The 16,902-nt window shown below is 38.7% G+C and overlaps 1 protein-coding gene across 2 annotated transcripts in view; it reads right to left on the bottom strand.

The window, feature by feature from the left end:
• KBTBD12 (kelch repeat and BTB domain containing 12) overlaps positions 1 to 16,902 on the bottom strand; it is a 76,760-nt gene that overhangs the window by 52,072 nt on the left and 7,786 nt on the right. For both annotated transcript variants that reach the window (XM_020981189.2, XM_020981188.2), the window contains exons 2-4: positions 11,468 to 12,647; positions 8,099 to 8,369; positions 986 to 1,136 (exon numbers count right to left, since the gene is read on the bottom strand). In XM_020981189.2, coding sequence (XP_020836848.1) covers positions 986 to 1,136; positions 8,099 to 8,369; positions 11,468 to 12,549 — 1,504 coding nt within the window. In that variant the 5' untranslated portion in view covers positions 12,550 to 12,647. The remainder of the gene's footprint in view (positions 1 to 985; positions 1,137 to 8,098; positions 8,370 to 11,467; positions 12,648 to 16,902) is intronic.

The following is a 16,902-nucleotide window of genomic DNA, read 5'->3' as shown; positions in this document are numbered from 1 at the left end:
GAGCAAAGAGTGGAAGTCACAAGGAGACAAATTAAAGCTTGATGTCTGGAAAAACTTTCTAACCATTAGGGTCACCTAAAGGTAGAATGGGCTGCCTCGGGAAGTATTGGAGTCCTTCTCATGGGAGATCTTGAAGCAGAAGTTGGATGGTCATGTGTTGGGAATGTTGGGAATTCCTTTCAGGTATGGACTTGGTCTAGATCAGAGTTCTTAACCTTCTGTCCTTTTTGTGCCATGGACCCTTTTAGAGTCTGGTAAAAAAGATGACCCTTTTCTCAGAATGTTTTTAAATAACTGAAGGAAATGTTAATATTCAGTTAAATGGCAGGGAAAATAAAAATGTAATTTGCTTCCCATTCAAGTTCATGGATATCCTGAAATCCATCCATGGAACCCTGAGGTTCTTGGTGACCCCAGATTAAGAACCTTTGGTCTAGATGGCTGCTCAGTTCCCATCAAACTCTAAAACTCTGAAAATCTATCCCTCCCAACTCTGACATTCTGTGTTCCTGGGTTCAGTTATTTATGGTATTGATCTCCTTTATTAGCATACATAATTAGGAAAGGACTTATGTGGTCACTCTTCACTGACAAAAAGTCTAGAAAAAGACACACATTCCTAGTTTAGTACTCCTGAGCATGGATGTCTGTCTGGTCTGTCTCTCTCATCTACCTCCATATTTTCTAGGGCACTTAAGAGGACCATTAACAAAAAAATCACCTTTGTTAGGACAATGGACTTTTGTCAAATGAAAAAAGACATGTAAAGGGCTTTGTAGAACCTTAAGGCACTATATACTATAGAAATATGAGTGATTCAACTTCACCTACCTAGGTTCTAGAAAGCAAGAGAACAACCACCACCACCAATTCCATTTGTCCTTGTTTATGATACAAAAGGAGAGTTTTTCATTTTACTGGGGCAAAAGGCTAGAGAAAAGGAAAAGTGGTTATATTATCGGTTAAAAAATCTTTTTCTCCTTACCCAGAACATAAATCTCACTGTTGACTACGGCAGTACTGAATCGGTATTTAGAGTACTTCATCGGTGTCCGCTCCCTCCATTGATCTTGGCCAGGGTCATACTGCAACAGTCGGTTGCTTAATCGATCAGGCTCGTCATCAGGGAGATCCATCTGTATGAAATATGACAGCTATATAACAACGTACCATTTAGAGATGGATGTGAGTACACGAATGCAATTAATCAAACTGGACGGCCAAGTAGATAAATAGCATCAACTGAAGTGACTCAGACTCACTAAAATTCACCAACTCTCCATGACCTGTGGTTATAAGTGCATTGTCAAGATCAGATGAATTTATATCTTAGCCCGGTGGGGCTGAGTGCTGGGTTAAAACAAACAAGCTGTGATTATAGCACTGTCACAACATAGCTTTTTTTAAAAAAATTTATTATGAAGCAGCAGCTGAGTCTTAAAAATGAAGCCAAACTATTTTAGCCAATTTTTTTTGTTAGCACGTTTCCATTTTGTTAAAACTATACAGTAGTGTCCTTGAAGAAGGGGTCTGAAAGACTAACCTTCCATTTTGTGAAACATTTCTTCTTTATAAAGAGCATCTATTTAAGCCAAATTGATGGAGTCACAAAAATATTTTGTTTTAATAATTTGCTAAACATTTTCAGACTATAATTTCTTATAACTGGGATTTATTAAAGAGAAGGGCTTTATAGCGCTTCTTATACCTTGGCTCTGTTGGTTTGTACATTCCTCAAAGAAAGAAATTGTCCTTTCTGTGCTGGAATACTGTGCCATGAACACTGTAGACCCAGAATAAGTAGGGAGTTGAGCTTTTTTTTTTTTGACATGGGGCCTCATCAAGGAATTACCATACAAACAAGGGCTCATTTTAGTGACTTCGGGCATCTAGACTTTTCAATCCTGGAATCACGTTTGAAATATTCAGAGGGCAAAGGGAGGTATGGTGAAGTTGTTAGGTCCCAGTTTAAGATAATGATCACATATAAAGGTCACAAATGCATAGGGGAAAGGGACTACAATCTGTCATCCAATATTGAGTAGAGTAAAGAATACTCATGTTCAGTAACAAGCATCTTAATCATTATAGAAGTGAACAAGAGAATACATGGGAAGAATAATTATTTGTTGAGTGAATGTTGAACAATGGCAGAAACTGTTTCCTTTATGTCTAGCTCATCATACAAATTTTTATAAATTTTACAAGAAAGAGAGTCTCTATCTCTTTTTTATCTCTATTACCATTTTTTTTTTTTTGGTGAGGCAATCAGGGTTAAATGACTTGCCCAGGGTCACACAGCTAGTAAGTGTCAAGTGTCTGAGGCCAGATTTAAACTCAGGTCCTCCTGACTCCAAGGGCAGAGGTCTATCTACTGTACCACCTAGCAGCCCCCTCTATCACCATTTTGAATCACAAGTTCTGACCTATGAATCAACAACCAGGGACAAATGGCTTACATGTCTGAATAATTTATAATTATTCACATACACATACTTTTATCAAGGACACACTAGCTATTAAGCTAGCTGCATAGCTATTTCTACAGAGGCTAAATTAAGGCTCCATTATACTTCACACACTTGGCAGGGCATTGAATCTAAAGGTTTCTCAACTAAATTTTTTTTTCTTGTATATGGACAATGGATGTGTTCTAGGAAAGCTTCCTGCAAATATAATTTTTGTAAATTGAATAAATATCTAAAATACAGTAAATGGAGATCATTATGTACAATAACATTGTGGTGAATCCTTTGGTAAAGTGTCCTTTTGTGAAGTGAATAATCACCTCCTAATTTTTGTAAATCTGGATTTTGAGAAACCTTTGGATTTGCTTAAAGTAAAAGATATTTATAATCTCTTTTGAAGTGCTATGGAACTTGGGGGAAGGGGGAGGGATAAGAAGTAGGTGCCTAATTTAATAACAGACTGTTGCATAATAAAGCTTTACATTTCTGCTTTTTAAAGCCAAAGATTCTAAGTAAACCAATATGTTAAATTTATTCTTATTCTAAATTTCCTTCTTTATTTAAGCATTTGATCTCTATTTTAGCAAAAGAATAGCTCCTGAATTGTTTTTCTGAGTCTTTGTCATGGAAATCTTGATATGTAAATGCTGTTTTAGGTCCATGATTAGTTCATAATTTTAGTTATAATCAACTTGAGAATCCTTGGCAATGAGCTACCATGAATTCTATTTTGTTGTTGTTCAGTTGTTTTTCAGTTGTGTGACCCCATTTGGGATTTTCTTGGCAAAGATACTAGAGTGGTTTGCCATCTCTTCTTCAGTTCATTTTGCAGATGAGGAAACTGAGGTAAACAAGGTTAAGTGACTAGCACAGGGTCACACAGTTAATAAGTATCTGAGGCCAGATTTGAACTCAGAAAGATGAGTTTTCCTGACTCCAGGCCTGGCACTCTATCCACTGCACCACCTAACTGCCCTATTGATGAGGTCTGGAGGTTTAGGGGTGCTGGGAATCCCCCTCCCCTCAAGATCATGACATGCAGGCCCTGTCTGAATGAATTCAACCCAAATCTTCTTTCAGCCAGAGAAAAAGTTTATTGGAGATAAACCGTACAGGCCGGACCCTTAAGGAATTAGCAATGCCCATAGGGACAAGCGGGCATGAGAAAGTTTCAGCCTTTTGGGCATAAGAAAGACTCAGTGTTTAAATGGGGGCCAGGTGGATCTTATATACACTAAAGTAACTTTGGGTGACCAGAGGAGGGGCTGGGAAAAGGGTCTAGGTGAGAATTCCAATTGGAAGGTCTGAGAGACTGAATAGACAATGGGAATAGATAATGAAGGGAGCTGGAAGGAAGAAGTTTGAAAGGCATCTGAATAAGATCAAAAGGTGGGGGTAGGGCTTTCAAAGGGAGATAAGGAACAGTTTGAGACCAGAGTAAGAAAAGTTTAAGGGCTTTCTGGGACCCGTAGATAAATGGGAGCCAAATTCTTTTTGGCAAAAGGGGCAAAGGTCTCAGCTTCTGAAATTGAATGATGGGCCCATATGCCATCACTATGAAGACTATAACACTTTTCAAATCAGAGCATAATTGTAGATTTTGTCAGCCACAGTGGTTATTCACTGTTAAGTGGTCAAATTGAATCTTTTTGAGCAACTCAATAGGAAAGTTTGTTTAAGTCTATTAAGGAACAAAACAGTAAGACAAAGAGAAATTTTTTTTATTGCTTATCATACATGTCTCCATTAAATCTGGGCTGGCAGGTTAGAAAATCTGACTTTTAACAAATCTTGCCCACAGGCTTACCTTTGAGGTTAGGCATGGTTACCATTAAGCCCTTTTTGATATGCAACAATATTGTCTAGGAGAGGATGAGTCTGTAGCTCTCTTTCCCAATGGGAAAGGGGAGAAGGAAAGGTATGACTTACATAACACTGCCCACAGAAGAAAGCCTTGAGAACTAGGGTAGCCAAGGGGAGAGGCAGCATGGGAGGGTGAAAAGAGCACAGAAATGAGAGTTCTGGTCCCAACTTGCCTCTAAAGCCAGTGGTCTGATTGCAGGTAAATCACTTCACCTAATATATCTTATTCAAGGGACAGGTAAATGGTTAGGGGGAGAGATGGAATAGGTTATATTAAGAAGATATAGGGGCAGCTAAGTGGCACAGTGGATAGAGCACTGGCTCTGGATTCAGGAGGACCTGAGTTCAAATCTGGCCTCAGACACATAACACTTACTAGCTGTGTGACCCTGGGCAAGTCACTTAACCCCTCTGCCTAGCCAAAAAAAAAAAAGATAGAGTCATGTGAAGAAACTCAGGGTGGTAGAGACCATTGAGTGAAGATTAATAGAGGTAGAAACATAAGCCATATTATCATTATCATATGCTATAGACCACCAGGATAGAAGGCAGAAATAAATGAAGAGTTTGGGATCACAAGCCTAGCACAGAGGTATAATATAATAGTAGATCTGGAATCTGTGGGAGCTTTCTTTCTGCCAGAGGCAGACCAACTAATAATTTCCTGACTTTACTCAGTGATGATTTCTTCCTTCAAAAGGAACCAATAAGGGGAAAGGCCTATTCTGAATATGAGTATCTTCAACAAGGAAAAATTGCCTGCTGAGGGTGGAAGTGTTGGGAAGAGTGGGGAGAAGCAATTACTCCATCTTTGAATTTTTCATAGAGAATGAGAGAAGAGCTGGATACAATCTGACATTCACCCAATATTTTGGGAGAGTAGGTTTCAAAGAATTTAGAAAAATAATAGGTAGAATCCTATGAACAAAATTTCTGCAGAAGTTAGTCAAGGTGGGATGGGAAGCTCTTAAGAATGAAATTCTACAGACAAAAAAGAGAAAACAATTTCAGTGGAGAGGACTAGGTAGATTAGTCTAAAGAGAGAGATTGATGTGGATGCATAGAGAGCTCCTTGACCAACTTAGATTAAAAAAATAAAGGATACATATACAATACATATATGTCTCTCATCTAAATCTATATCTACATACATGATGGCAGGCAACAAAGGCAATTAATAGAAGACAAATGAGAAAGTATAGCATGGTCCTGATGAGTTTTATAAAAAATACCAGGAATACTAAAGTTTAGAATGAATTGAGGCTGGTTAGGAAAGCTAAGGATGACAAAAAAAATCAATTTTTTTCAAACTATATTGGATATAAAAGAATGATAAAACCACTGCTCAGGGGGGATGGGATGATGGTAACAGATTACAAAGAGAAAACAAAGATGCTTAAATCATACTTTTATTGTCTTTGCCAAGGAAAATTATATTTGGATCGTAAATAGATCAAAAATGGTTAATAGGGAGTTGTTACCCAAGATAAGTACACAGAAGATAAGAGGATCTAGTTGTCCTTGATAAGTTCTAGTTACTACACTGAGATGTATCCTAGATTATGGAAACAACTGGTAGAGGCGATTGCTGATACACTGTCAGTGGTCTTTGAAAGATCATGATGAATAGGAGAGGTATTAGAGGACTGGAGAAAGACAAGATGTCTTGATGATTAAAAAAGAGGGAGGGGAAGAATGAAATTAGTTTGACTTTGTTTCCTGGGAAAATGCTGCAACAGATCATTAAAGAGAATAGTGAACATCTAGATAAGGAAGTGGTGAACTCAAGGAACCACAATGTTTTCATCAAGAGCAGGTTATGACAGACAAACTCCTATACTTTTTTCAACAAGATTCTGTTGTTGTTTAGTCATTCCAGTCGTGTCTGAATCTCCATGACCCCATTTGGGGTTTTCTTGGCAAAGATACTGGAGTAGTTTTGCCATTTTCTTCTCCAGATAGTTTTACACATGAGGAAACTGAGGCAAACAGGATTAAGTGACTTGCCCAGAGTCACATGGCTACTAAGTGTCTGAGGCCAGATGTGAACTCAGGAAGATGAGTCTCTAGATTAGACTATAAAATGAGGAGAATGTGGTAGATACAGTTTACTTAGACTTTAGAAAAGCATTTAACAATGTTTCTCAAACTATTCTTGTGGAAAAGATAGAGAAATGAAGGCTAGACACTAGCATAGTGCATTCAGAACTCACTGACCAGTCAGACCCTAATTAGATTTTAATAATTTGGTGTCAACTTAGATGTCATTAATAGTTTAATATCATCTGGAAGAAGGTCTCTAGAGGAGTTGCACAGGGAGCCACACTTGGTTTTGTGCTGTTTGATTTTTTAATCAGTGACTCAGATAAAAGCATAGTTAATGTGTTTATCAAATGTATAGATGAATTGGTTAATAGAGTTAGGATCCCAAAAGATCTTAATAGGCCAGAGTACTGGGCAGACTCTAACAAGATATAATTAAATGTAAAATCTTACACTTGAGTTTGAAAAATAAATACTACAAGCACACATTGGGGGAGGAGTGGCAAGATAACATTTCGTGTGAAAAAGATCTGGGGGTTTTAGTAGACTCCAAGTTCTGTAAGAATCAACAGGGTGATACAGAAACAAACAAACAAAAAAGTCCAATGTGATTTTTGTAAGAAGAAAGTCCCAATGTCCAGGACTGGGGAGGTGCTAGTGCTTCTGTGCTCTGGCCAGATTGGATCACATTTGGAGTACTGTATATAGTTTGAGGGCTCTCTTTTAGGAGCGATATCAGTAAACTGGGAGGTAACTGGAATTGTGAAGGGTCTTGAAATCCTGCTAAATGAACATCAGTTGAAGGAATGATGACGTTTATCTGGTGATATTTATCTTGGAGAAGTGAAGACTTAAAGGAGACATGATTGCTATTGAAATATTCAAAGAGTTTCATATCAAAGAAAGATTAAATTTGTTCTGATATGAACCAAAAATGGCAAACCTATAAGTAATGTGTATATTGAGGCAAAGAGGCAAATTTAAACTAGGAGAAATTTTGTAGTGATTAGAACTGTTCAAAAATAGAATGGATTTCCTTGGGAGGGAGGGTTTCTCCTCAATGGAGATCCTCAAATAGTCAGTAGGGTTTAACAGAATATTAGAAAGACCTGTATCCAAATCTTCCCTCTGAGACCTAATCATGTGGCCCCACTTAACATCTCTAATATTCAGTTATCTCACCTGTAAAATAGGATAAGAATACCTTCTCTAACCAACTAATAGGATTATTGTGAAGTTCAAATGAGATAATGTATGTAGAAGTGCACTGTAACTATAAAGCATATGAGTTGTTGTTATCTAATCTATCTCTCCTTGTTTTTAAATATAAGGACACTGATCATGAAAGGTTCAGTGATTTGTCCAAGGTAACACAATTTGTATCAGAGCTGGTACTGGCACCCAGTTCTACCTGGTTCCATGCTCCTTAACACAAATATCTTTGATAAGGAGCAAAAATAAGAAGGCAATTCTGAAAAAAAAATGCTTAAATGTTACGTGAATTCATGTCTATGTTGAATTCACTTTAAAATTTAATTAGTCTTCTATATTCCTATGTAAGCTTTACATTTAACATTCTAAAATAGGGAAAATTTTTGTTTTTATATATTTTTTAAGCTAGTGAAGGCATAATGTTTTAGTTTTCAATGAATAAGTCACATTCTAAACTGAGAAGCCAGCTTGCATGCAAACATGGGGGTTAGGTACATAGGAAATTTCTTAACCTGTGGGGTCCATCCTCCAATCACATAAAGTTTATTATTCACTGTTACCACAGCATGGCATGCTAGTTGTAATGGAAGAGGGGACACCCTTTTCCAATTGTCATGCTCCACTGAATACTTGTCAACACAGTTTGTAACGAGATACTGGTTTTTCAATTTCATTTGTCCTCCTATAACATAAAGGTCACTATAGACACTGCCTAGGGCATAGAGTTCCCGAAACTCAGTGGCGCATAATTTTTCCCAAAATTTGTTTCCTCGGTTGTGATACCTGCAAGTGAATGGATAAAAAGTTCAAGATTAGAGATGACATTGCTTTCTAGAGGCCAAAACAAATTGCCCTTGAAAACTACTTGAGTCTCTTTCTAAATCATAAATAATGTGATATAGGTCTTCACACTGAAGAAAAAAAGAATTTTTTTCAAGATTGCCAAACTGTTTTTTGAACAGACTGATGCAGAGAATGGATAGTACATAAAAAGTGTGACAACTTCTATCCAAACAATTCTAAAATAAAAGTAATATAACTGTGCCTAGCAAAGGGCATATTAAGTGATTAATAAACCCTTATAGAACTCATAAGAGAAGGAAAGCTGAGACAGAAAAGCAGAAAGTTGGGAAACATCAATTATTAAAGAGTAGCCTTGATTTCCCAATTCTGGGGGAAAAACAATGACAAGAAACTCTACCAAGGTTAGAAAATGGGCAGAGACCTCAACAATTCATTTGCAGAACTTAACAGAAGACACTCTGGGGTAATCAAAACATGAAATAACTTAAGTCTGTTTCCTAAAATCAAAGCCTATCAAAAAAGCTGGAGAGTTAGCAAGAGAATAGAGCACCATTTCCAAGCTGTTATCTGCATAAAAACCCCACAATTAAAAGATTTCTTAAAGAAGACAAAGGAAATAGAGCTTTTCTATATATCAGCAAAACCCGCTCCTCCCCCCATAACTTTCACTTATCTGGCACTCATGCATTTATGATCCAGAGGGAAAATTGCAAGAAGGAAGGGAAGAATGCAGACTCTCCAAAACGGATGGTTGGACACGCATGGCTACGCCATGCCTAAAGGGATGCCAGCCTTGGAGGTGCCATGGAAGAGTTTCCCTGAATTCCATGTCAACTTGGAGGGTGATTTTGCCCTCCTTCCTCCAGTCCCTCCCAACAAGTAACTTGCAAAGGTTAGGGTGGGTGATGCTTGGCTACAAGCCAAATAAATACTGATTGTACTATTTTACCCTTGGCAAAAAAAAAAAGGTTAAATACTTCATGTCTTAGTGTCAACCAGTGTTTTAATCAGCAAAAAAAGTGCGTCTGATTGATTTACTAATAACACTCTGTAGAGTGACAGATTTACAAGAACATATGGTTTCAGATCCAATCTGGGTCACTCACTAGCTGCGTGACCATGGGCAACTCAGTTAACCTCTCTGAGCCTCAGCTTTCTCATCTGTAAAATGGGGGTAATACTATCCGTAGCACCTCACAGGGATATCATGAGGCCCAAATGAGCTAATGTAGGTAAGTCACTTGGCAAACCTTAAAGCCTATATAGGTGTTATTATTGTTATCATTATTAATGATGAGGATGTTAGATTTTCTGTGTTGTTTCTTTACATGTGAAGCAGCAATTATATCTGCCTGGCCTACTTCACAGAATCAATCAAATGAGATAATGTTTGTGAAAGCTTTAAAGCACTATGCAGACAAAAGGGATACTTATAGACCTCCAGCTGAGGACTTCTGTGAGTAATGTTGAAAGGTGGAACGCGGGATGCTGGGCTTGGCTGCATTAGGAGTACCACTGAAGGGCAGGACAATGTGGGAGAGAAAGAGGGGGAGGAGGGGAAGGGAGACAGAGATAGGGAGAGAGAGACAGAGACACACAGAGAGAGACAGAGACACACACAGAGACAGAGAAAGACAGAGACAGAGAGATAGAGAGAGACAGAGACAGAGACATAGAGACAGAGACAGAAACACACACACAGAGACAGACAGAGAGATAGAGAGAGACAGAGACAGAGACAGACAGAGAGACAGAGACAGAGACACAGAGAGACAGAGAGAGAGAAACAGAGACAGAGAGATATGTGCCAGTTGCAGGTCTCTGTGGTTCAAAGTAGGTCATAATCTAATTCTCCTCTTAGTTCCTCCCATCTCCTCTCTATCTTTTTTTTTTTAAATAGAGACTTGGAAATTTTCTAACTCATGGGAAACCTTTATTATGCCAAGATTGTAAATAACCTGTTTGGTGTTTCATGTTTATCACCCTAAATGATTTTAAATTCTGTGCCAGGCAGATCTCAATAAATATTTGCTGAATATTTAATGCATATGTAATTATGTCATTCCTCATCTGATTGATGTCAGCCTCTTGACTGGAAAACTTTATTCTGGTCTTGCTGCTCTTTTAAGATCAAGTAAAAAAAATTAATATCAGAGAAACAAAGATCTGCCATCCAAAAATGCAGAACGAAAATTGGTTAAAATAGTAAGTTAGGATAAAAGAGAAGCAGTGTTTTCTGGCCAGTGAAGTTTACATTGGACCATGCTGGTATCTCCACAAAGAACTACTCCAATGCTTGCTAGTGTGTGGAGGGGACTCTGGGTTCTCAAACCCTATGCCAGAATCACAGCATAAAATCTGGAAGGTTCTGAAGAGGCTTCAGTGACCATCATGTGGATGAACTATGAGCTGAAGGTCAGTCTAGCTTAGTTCAGAGAGGATCATTACCATACACTGAAGAAATTATTAGCTACAGCTACTTCTGAAACTGGCAACTGACACGGAAGAATTGCTCTCTGCATTGTGGGAAGTAGTTTTTCTTTTTGTTAGTGTAAAAGACTATGCTAAATAACAACAACTAACATTTTATAGCACTTACTATGTTCCAGCACTATGCTAAACACTTTCATAATAATAATAGGCAGCATTTATGTAGTGCTGGCATTCTTCTAAGCACTTTACAATTATTATCTCCTTTGATCCAGAAACAACTTTGGAAGGCAAGTGCTGTTATTACCTCCATTTTACAGGTGAGGGAACTGAGGCATACAGAAACTGAGTAACTTGTCCAGGATCTCACAGCTATGACGTATTGGAAGCTGGATTTGAACTTGGGTCTTTCTGACTCCAAGCCCGGTGCTCTATCCACTGTGCCACCTAGCTGCCCTTAGAAACAATCAGTTTTAGATAAAAAGGGAAATCAAGTTCACAAAAGACAAATGCTATGATCTCAGCACACGACTGGAAGCTATGAAATATATAAACCACATTTTGGGTATGTCCAATGTTATCTATTCCAAGAAATGATGATTTAAACAAATTTGCAAATTGTGATGATTTCACCTTCAGGTACACACCGATAGATCTCTATATTCTTATTCTTCTGTCTAGATAATTTAGAGGCACTGGCTTCCCCTGCCACAATGATGTCATTGTTTTCCATGACGACCCCGGTACACACAGTTCCTAAGCCTTCTCCATACTTTGGAGAGGAGAGGAAGTAAGTCTTGCGTGTCGTGGGAGCGTAGCAAAAACTGGCTTCTCCATAGTTGCCATACCTCGATCTGATCCCTGTGGAATTGTTGCCAATACAAAGCAGAAGACTAGTGGTCTCCATTCCATAACGGAGATTTAGAGAATGTTGTTTGGATTTCTTGATGGCATCTAAGGCACCCTGGATGAGATCGATGCAGTCTGAGTTACACAGTAGCGCCGTGTTCCTTTTCAGTGCTTCTCTTAAAAAAGAAGGATTCACAAGTCCCAGTCTCACTTGTTTCAAAAGTTCAACAAGGGACTCCAGGCGTGATTCTCGGTTATGGTTTACCCATCTCAAAACCAAGTCCAGAATACTCTCCTCTCGGGAAATATTAAGATCATCTGATTTAATGAGTGCCATCAGTTGGTCCACATCAATTTCTAGAATTTCTTCGTGTAAGCTTGCCTCAGCAAAGTGCTGATATAAATATTTCTTGGCTTGATCAGACAAATCTTCTGCCCCAATATGTTTGGCAAAATAGTAGATTCCCACGCAATTAGAGGCATCCATGTGGTCCATCATATATTTCTGGCACATGCTGAAGACTTCATCCATTTGCATAAAGTAGGCAGCAACAGCTACAGTCTGTACATTGGCATTATTGATGTCCAAATCCACATTGTACATATAGTTTAATATTATAGATACGCTCTCTGCTGTGATATCATAGAGTATGACTTCCCTCTGAGCGCATTCAAGCAAACCACAGGTGAACATAGCTTTGAAATAAGGGCTAAAGGCAGCCAAAATCAGCCGGTGGCAGGGAAATTTCTCCCCTTCTGCTACGAGTACTACATCTATCATTTCCGCTAATTCTTTCATGTTCTTAATTTTGCTGAGTAAAGTCAAGCTATGTTGCTGTTTTTCTTTTCCCACAATCTTGCTCTCCATGATACATGCCATTCTTCTAAAGAGAGTCTTCTTCGAATTTAGTTTGACTTCTGAGGGGCTATTTGCATGTTTAATTGCTCACGAGGCAGCAGAGATGCCACAAAGCATTCCTGGGGAGAGGAAAAAAGCACAATTTTCTTAGGAGAAAAAAATCTTCTATAATTGAATGTTAATGCCAAATCTAGATATTGTAAAGGATTCCAAAGGCAGGCTACACATAAAGGCCATTTGTTCTGACCTATGAGGAATAGTTTTATTCTTAAATGAACCGATTTGGTTTGTCATGTTTTGTTTCATTCTGGGTTCTGATGCTTAAGCCAAATGTATTGTAATTTTCTATTTGCTTGATAATAGACTCACAGAATGCCAGAGTCTTGAGATTTTAGAGACTTACTACAGATCTAGGGGAGCTAGGTGGTACAGTAGATAAAGCACCCAACCTGAAGTCAGGAAGACCTTAGTTCAAATCTGGCCTGAGATACTTGCTACCTGTGTGACCCTGGTAAAGTCACTTTACCCCATTTGTCTTAGTTTCCTCATCTGTAAAACGAGCTGGAGAAAGATATGCCAAACCACTATAGCATCTTTGCCAAGAAAAAACCCCAAATGGGGTGATAAAGAGTCAGATACAACTGAAACAACTGAACTGCAACAAGAAATGCTTGTGGCATTGAATTGGCTAATGGCAAGGTAAGAACTAGAACTCAGGTCTCCTGATTTGCAGTCACGCTCTTTGCATCACCCTATCATTTTTTCAGGATAGCTCTTAAAGTAGGATGTGAAATATATGTATCTTCTAAATCCCAGCTCTTCTCTCTGATAAAAAAAAAAAAGACTAATCCTATTCATTGAAACTCACTACACTCCCCAGTCCTTGGAGTTGCAATTCTTGGCCCCAAACCTGCACACATCCTGAACGTCCTCTTTTCAGTGAACAATTCTGTTGGGCTAGATGCTTGGATAATTTGTTAACTCTCTTAGGCCAGGATCATATTTTGCACACAATTCCAGATCAGCTTTAGAGAACTCAGATGATATTTATACGTGCTTTCTGCTAGATCTCAAAATGACTATTTACAGTTTGCAAATGTTTACAACTGGAATTATGGAGAAGCGATAACATAATACTTATACTATCATCAACTTGGCTAAAATAAATATCATCCACTTGCATATTTCTGCCCTATTGACTGAAAAAAAATTCACCACTTCCTACGTATGATGTATCATTTCAGTGATATCTGACTTTTCATGACCCCATTTGGGGTTTTCTTGGCAAAGATACTGGAGTGGTTTGCCATTTCCTTCCCCGGCTCATTTTACAGATGAGGAAACTGAGGCAAACAGGGTTAAAAGTGACTTTCCCAGGGTCACACATCTAGTAAGTGTCTGAAGACAGATTTGAACTCAGGAAGATGAGTCTTCCTAATTCCAACTTTATCCACTATGCTACCTAGCTGCCCCATATAAAGTGGTACTTTTCTTGAAACCCATATTCCTGAAACCTAGAGAAGGTAGCCAAGGCAACCTTGTGTTTCCAGATCTGGACTAAGAGAGAGGGAGAAAAGCAGGTAGAGTATTACAAACTTAGAATTCTTTTTTAGTCAGCTCAGAAATCTGGATCATAAGTATTGTTTCTGATTTTAGGCTAATTCACCACTGAGAAAATAATCCAGGTCTCGAATTGGGCTGTATTATAGCATTTCAAATGTGAGGCAGACATAAAGCTATGTATCTATACCTACCTACCTATCTAATCTATCACTCGATCTATCTCTATTATCTATCTATCCATCTATCTATATCCTCTACTAGTTACTCTTCTAAAACACCATCTACTCTAGTTGATTACATTTCCTGTCTTCCTCAACTTAACTAGCCATCAAGGTGGCCTAGTGGATAGAGCACTGGACTTCCAGGTTAGGAAGACTTTATCTCTCTCTTCCCCCTCCTCCTTCACTCTTTCTCTCCTGTTTTTTCCCCCCTCTGTTTTTCTTTCTGTCTGTCTCTAACTCTATCTCTTTTCCACAGGCCTACTGATTCAGTTTTTATCTTTATGCAGATGACTCCCAAATCTTTATATCCAGCCCTCTCCTCTCCTAAGTCCAGGAGAATTACTGATAGTCCTACTAGACATCTTGAAGTCCGCCTCCTTGAAGGCATCTCCATCTCATCGTGCCCCAAAACCAGAACTCACTTTTGTTTTCCCTAACCCCACCCCCTTCCTAACTTTCCTTTTTCTGTTGAGGATATCACCACTTTTCCAGTTTTTCAGGTTGTTCATTCTAGCAGAGTCATCCTCAACTTTTCATTCTGCCTTACCTCCCTCCCATGTCCTATTTTCCCAAACTTGTCAAGTCTTGTGATTTCTACCACCACAACACCTGTCAAATCCACCCCCTTCATTCTACCCATCACCTCTCACCTGTAGAGTGAGGCAGCAGCCTCACTGGACGTTCTGCTTCTTCCTCACAAATGCCAAAATCACCTTCCCTAAAACGTCGATCTCACAATGTCATTCCCCTAGCTCATAATTACTCAGTGGCTCCCTCTTACCTCTGGCACAGAATGTAACCTCTTCAGCTTAGCACTGAAAGGCATCGTGCTCTGGCTTCAGCCTCTAGGCTGGCACGTTGAAAAGATTACCGACTCAAGTTAGAGGGTGTCAGTTCAGATCCTTTCTCTGACTTAACTTACCCAGAGCTCCATTTCCTCTAAAATGGGATTGGGCTGGATAGCTTCTGAGCTTCATTTCAGCTTTGAATACACAGCCTTATGATGCTATCTTTCCAAACACTCCACATTGTTTCCTTTCTTGTATGCAGCATTCAGACCAAGCTAGCCTTTTTCTGTTCCTTGAACTCAGCTCTGTCTTCTACCTCCAACCCTTTGCATAAGCCATCCCCTCATATCAGAAAAACACCCCCCCATGTAAGTTCCTGAAGGCAGGATGTTGTCTGTCTGTTTTGCATTCCCTGAACCTAACACTGCCTTGCAGACAATAGGCATTATATATATATATGTATATATATATGTATGTATATACATATATATACATATATATATGCATGTATGTGCATATACACAATACATTTATATATATATATACATACGTACGCATGTATATTATGTGTATACACACAGAGTCAGACAAAACTGAACAACAACAAATAGTTTCAGTTGCGTCCGACTCTTTGTGACCCCATTTGGGGTTTTCTTGGCAAAGATACTGAAATGGTTTGCCATTTCCTTCTCCAGCCCATTTTATAGATGAGGAAACTGAGGCAAACAGGGTTAAGTAACTTGCCCAGGGTCACACAGCTGGTAAGTGTCTGAGGCTGTATTTGAACTCAGGAAGAGGAGTCTTCCTGACTCCAGGCCCAGCCCTCTATCCACTGTCACCTAGTTGCCCTATATATAATACACGCATGCATGTGTGCACATACATATATGCATGCACAGTACACGACACGAGCAAGGTATACATGTATGTATGTGCATGTATGTATACATACACGGACATGCATATAAACACATAATTTTTACATATATAATTTTTAATATGCATATGAAACACATCATGGCCTGGAATGTGTTTCCATTGGTGTACTGATATCCAGAAACAGTTCCCTTTGGTGCACAGGGTCTAGATAAGAGAGAGGCTAGTTTCTTCCGAAGTGTTTCTGCTGGTCTTCAGGAACCCTAGAGAGATGAGGAAATTGAATCCAATCTACTCACTCACTCATTGACTCACTCACTCACTTACTCACTCATATATATATACACACACACACATACACACACACACACACACACACACATACACACACACACACACGATACTCGTCTTTGGCAACTATGTTCTATACAAAACATCTTAAAGTAAATTGTGTACTTGGATGTACCCCAAAAGTCAAAACATTTGTTCTGATAGAACTAACTTTCAAAACAGAAATAATCGCTTCTCCCACTGTGTAGAAATGTTTGTGGTTACATTTTTTTAAATGGTCAAACATTTGTATACATATTCCCAAAGGCTTTCATTCCTAAAAGCTTTCCCACTTTATTGCAAATTTACAGAACTCAGTGATTTAATGTTGGGAAATTCTTATCAGCTAGGTCTGCAGTCAAGACACCCACAGGTTTTAAAATGTACCTAGCAGTGCCTTGCACTGAATAAATACTGTTGAATCAGAGAATTTAAAATGTTTGACTGGCAAAAGCGTAGTGGAAGGACACTGATTGAGACCCAGGTTCTATCCCTGGCTCTGCCACTGGCCATGTGACCTTGTACAAGTCACTTCATTCCTAGAGGCCTCATTTTTCTCATTTGTAAAATGGGGAGATTGATTTAGAATTGAATTT

The sequence above is a fragment of the Phascolarctos cinereus genome, unplaced genomic scaffold (assembly GCF_003287225.1).
Source record: "Phascolarctos cinereus isolate Bilbo 61053 unplaced genomic scaffold, phaCin_HiC Scaffold_4;HRSCAF=312, whole genome shotgun sequence".
NCBI lineage: Eukaryota > Metazoa > Chordata > Mammalia > Diprotodontia > Phascolarctidae > Phascolarctos > Phascolarctos cinereus.
Note: the sequence above shows the minus strand (reverse complement) of the source record. Positions and strands in the feature narration are given on the sequence as shown.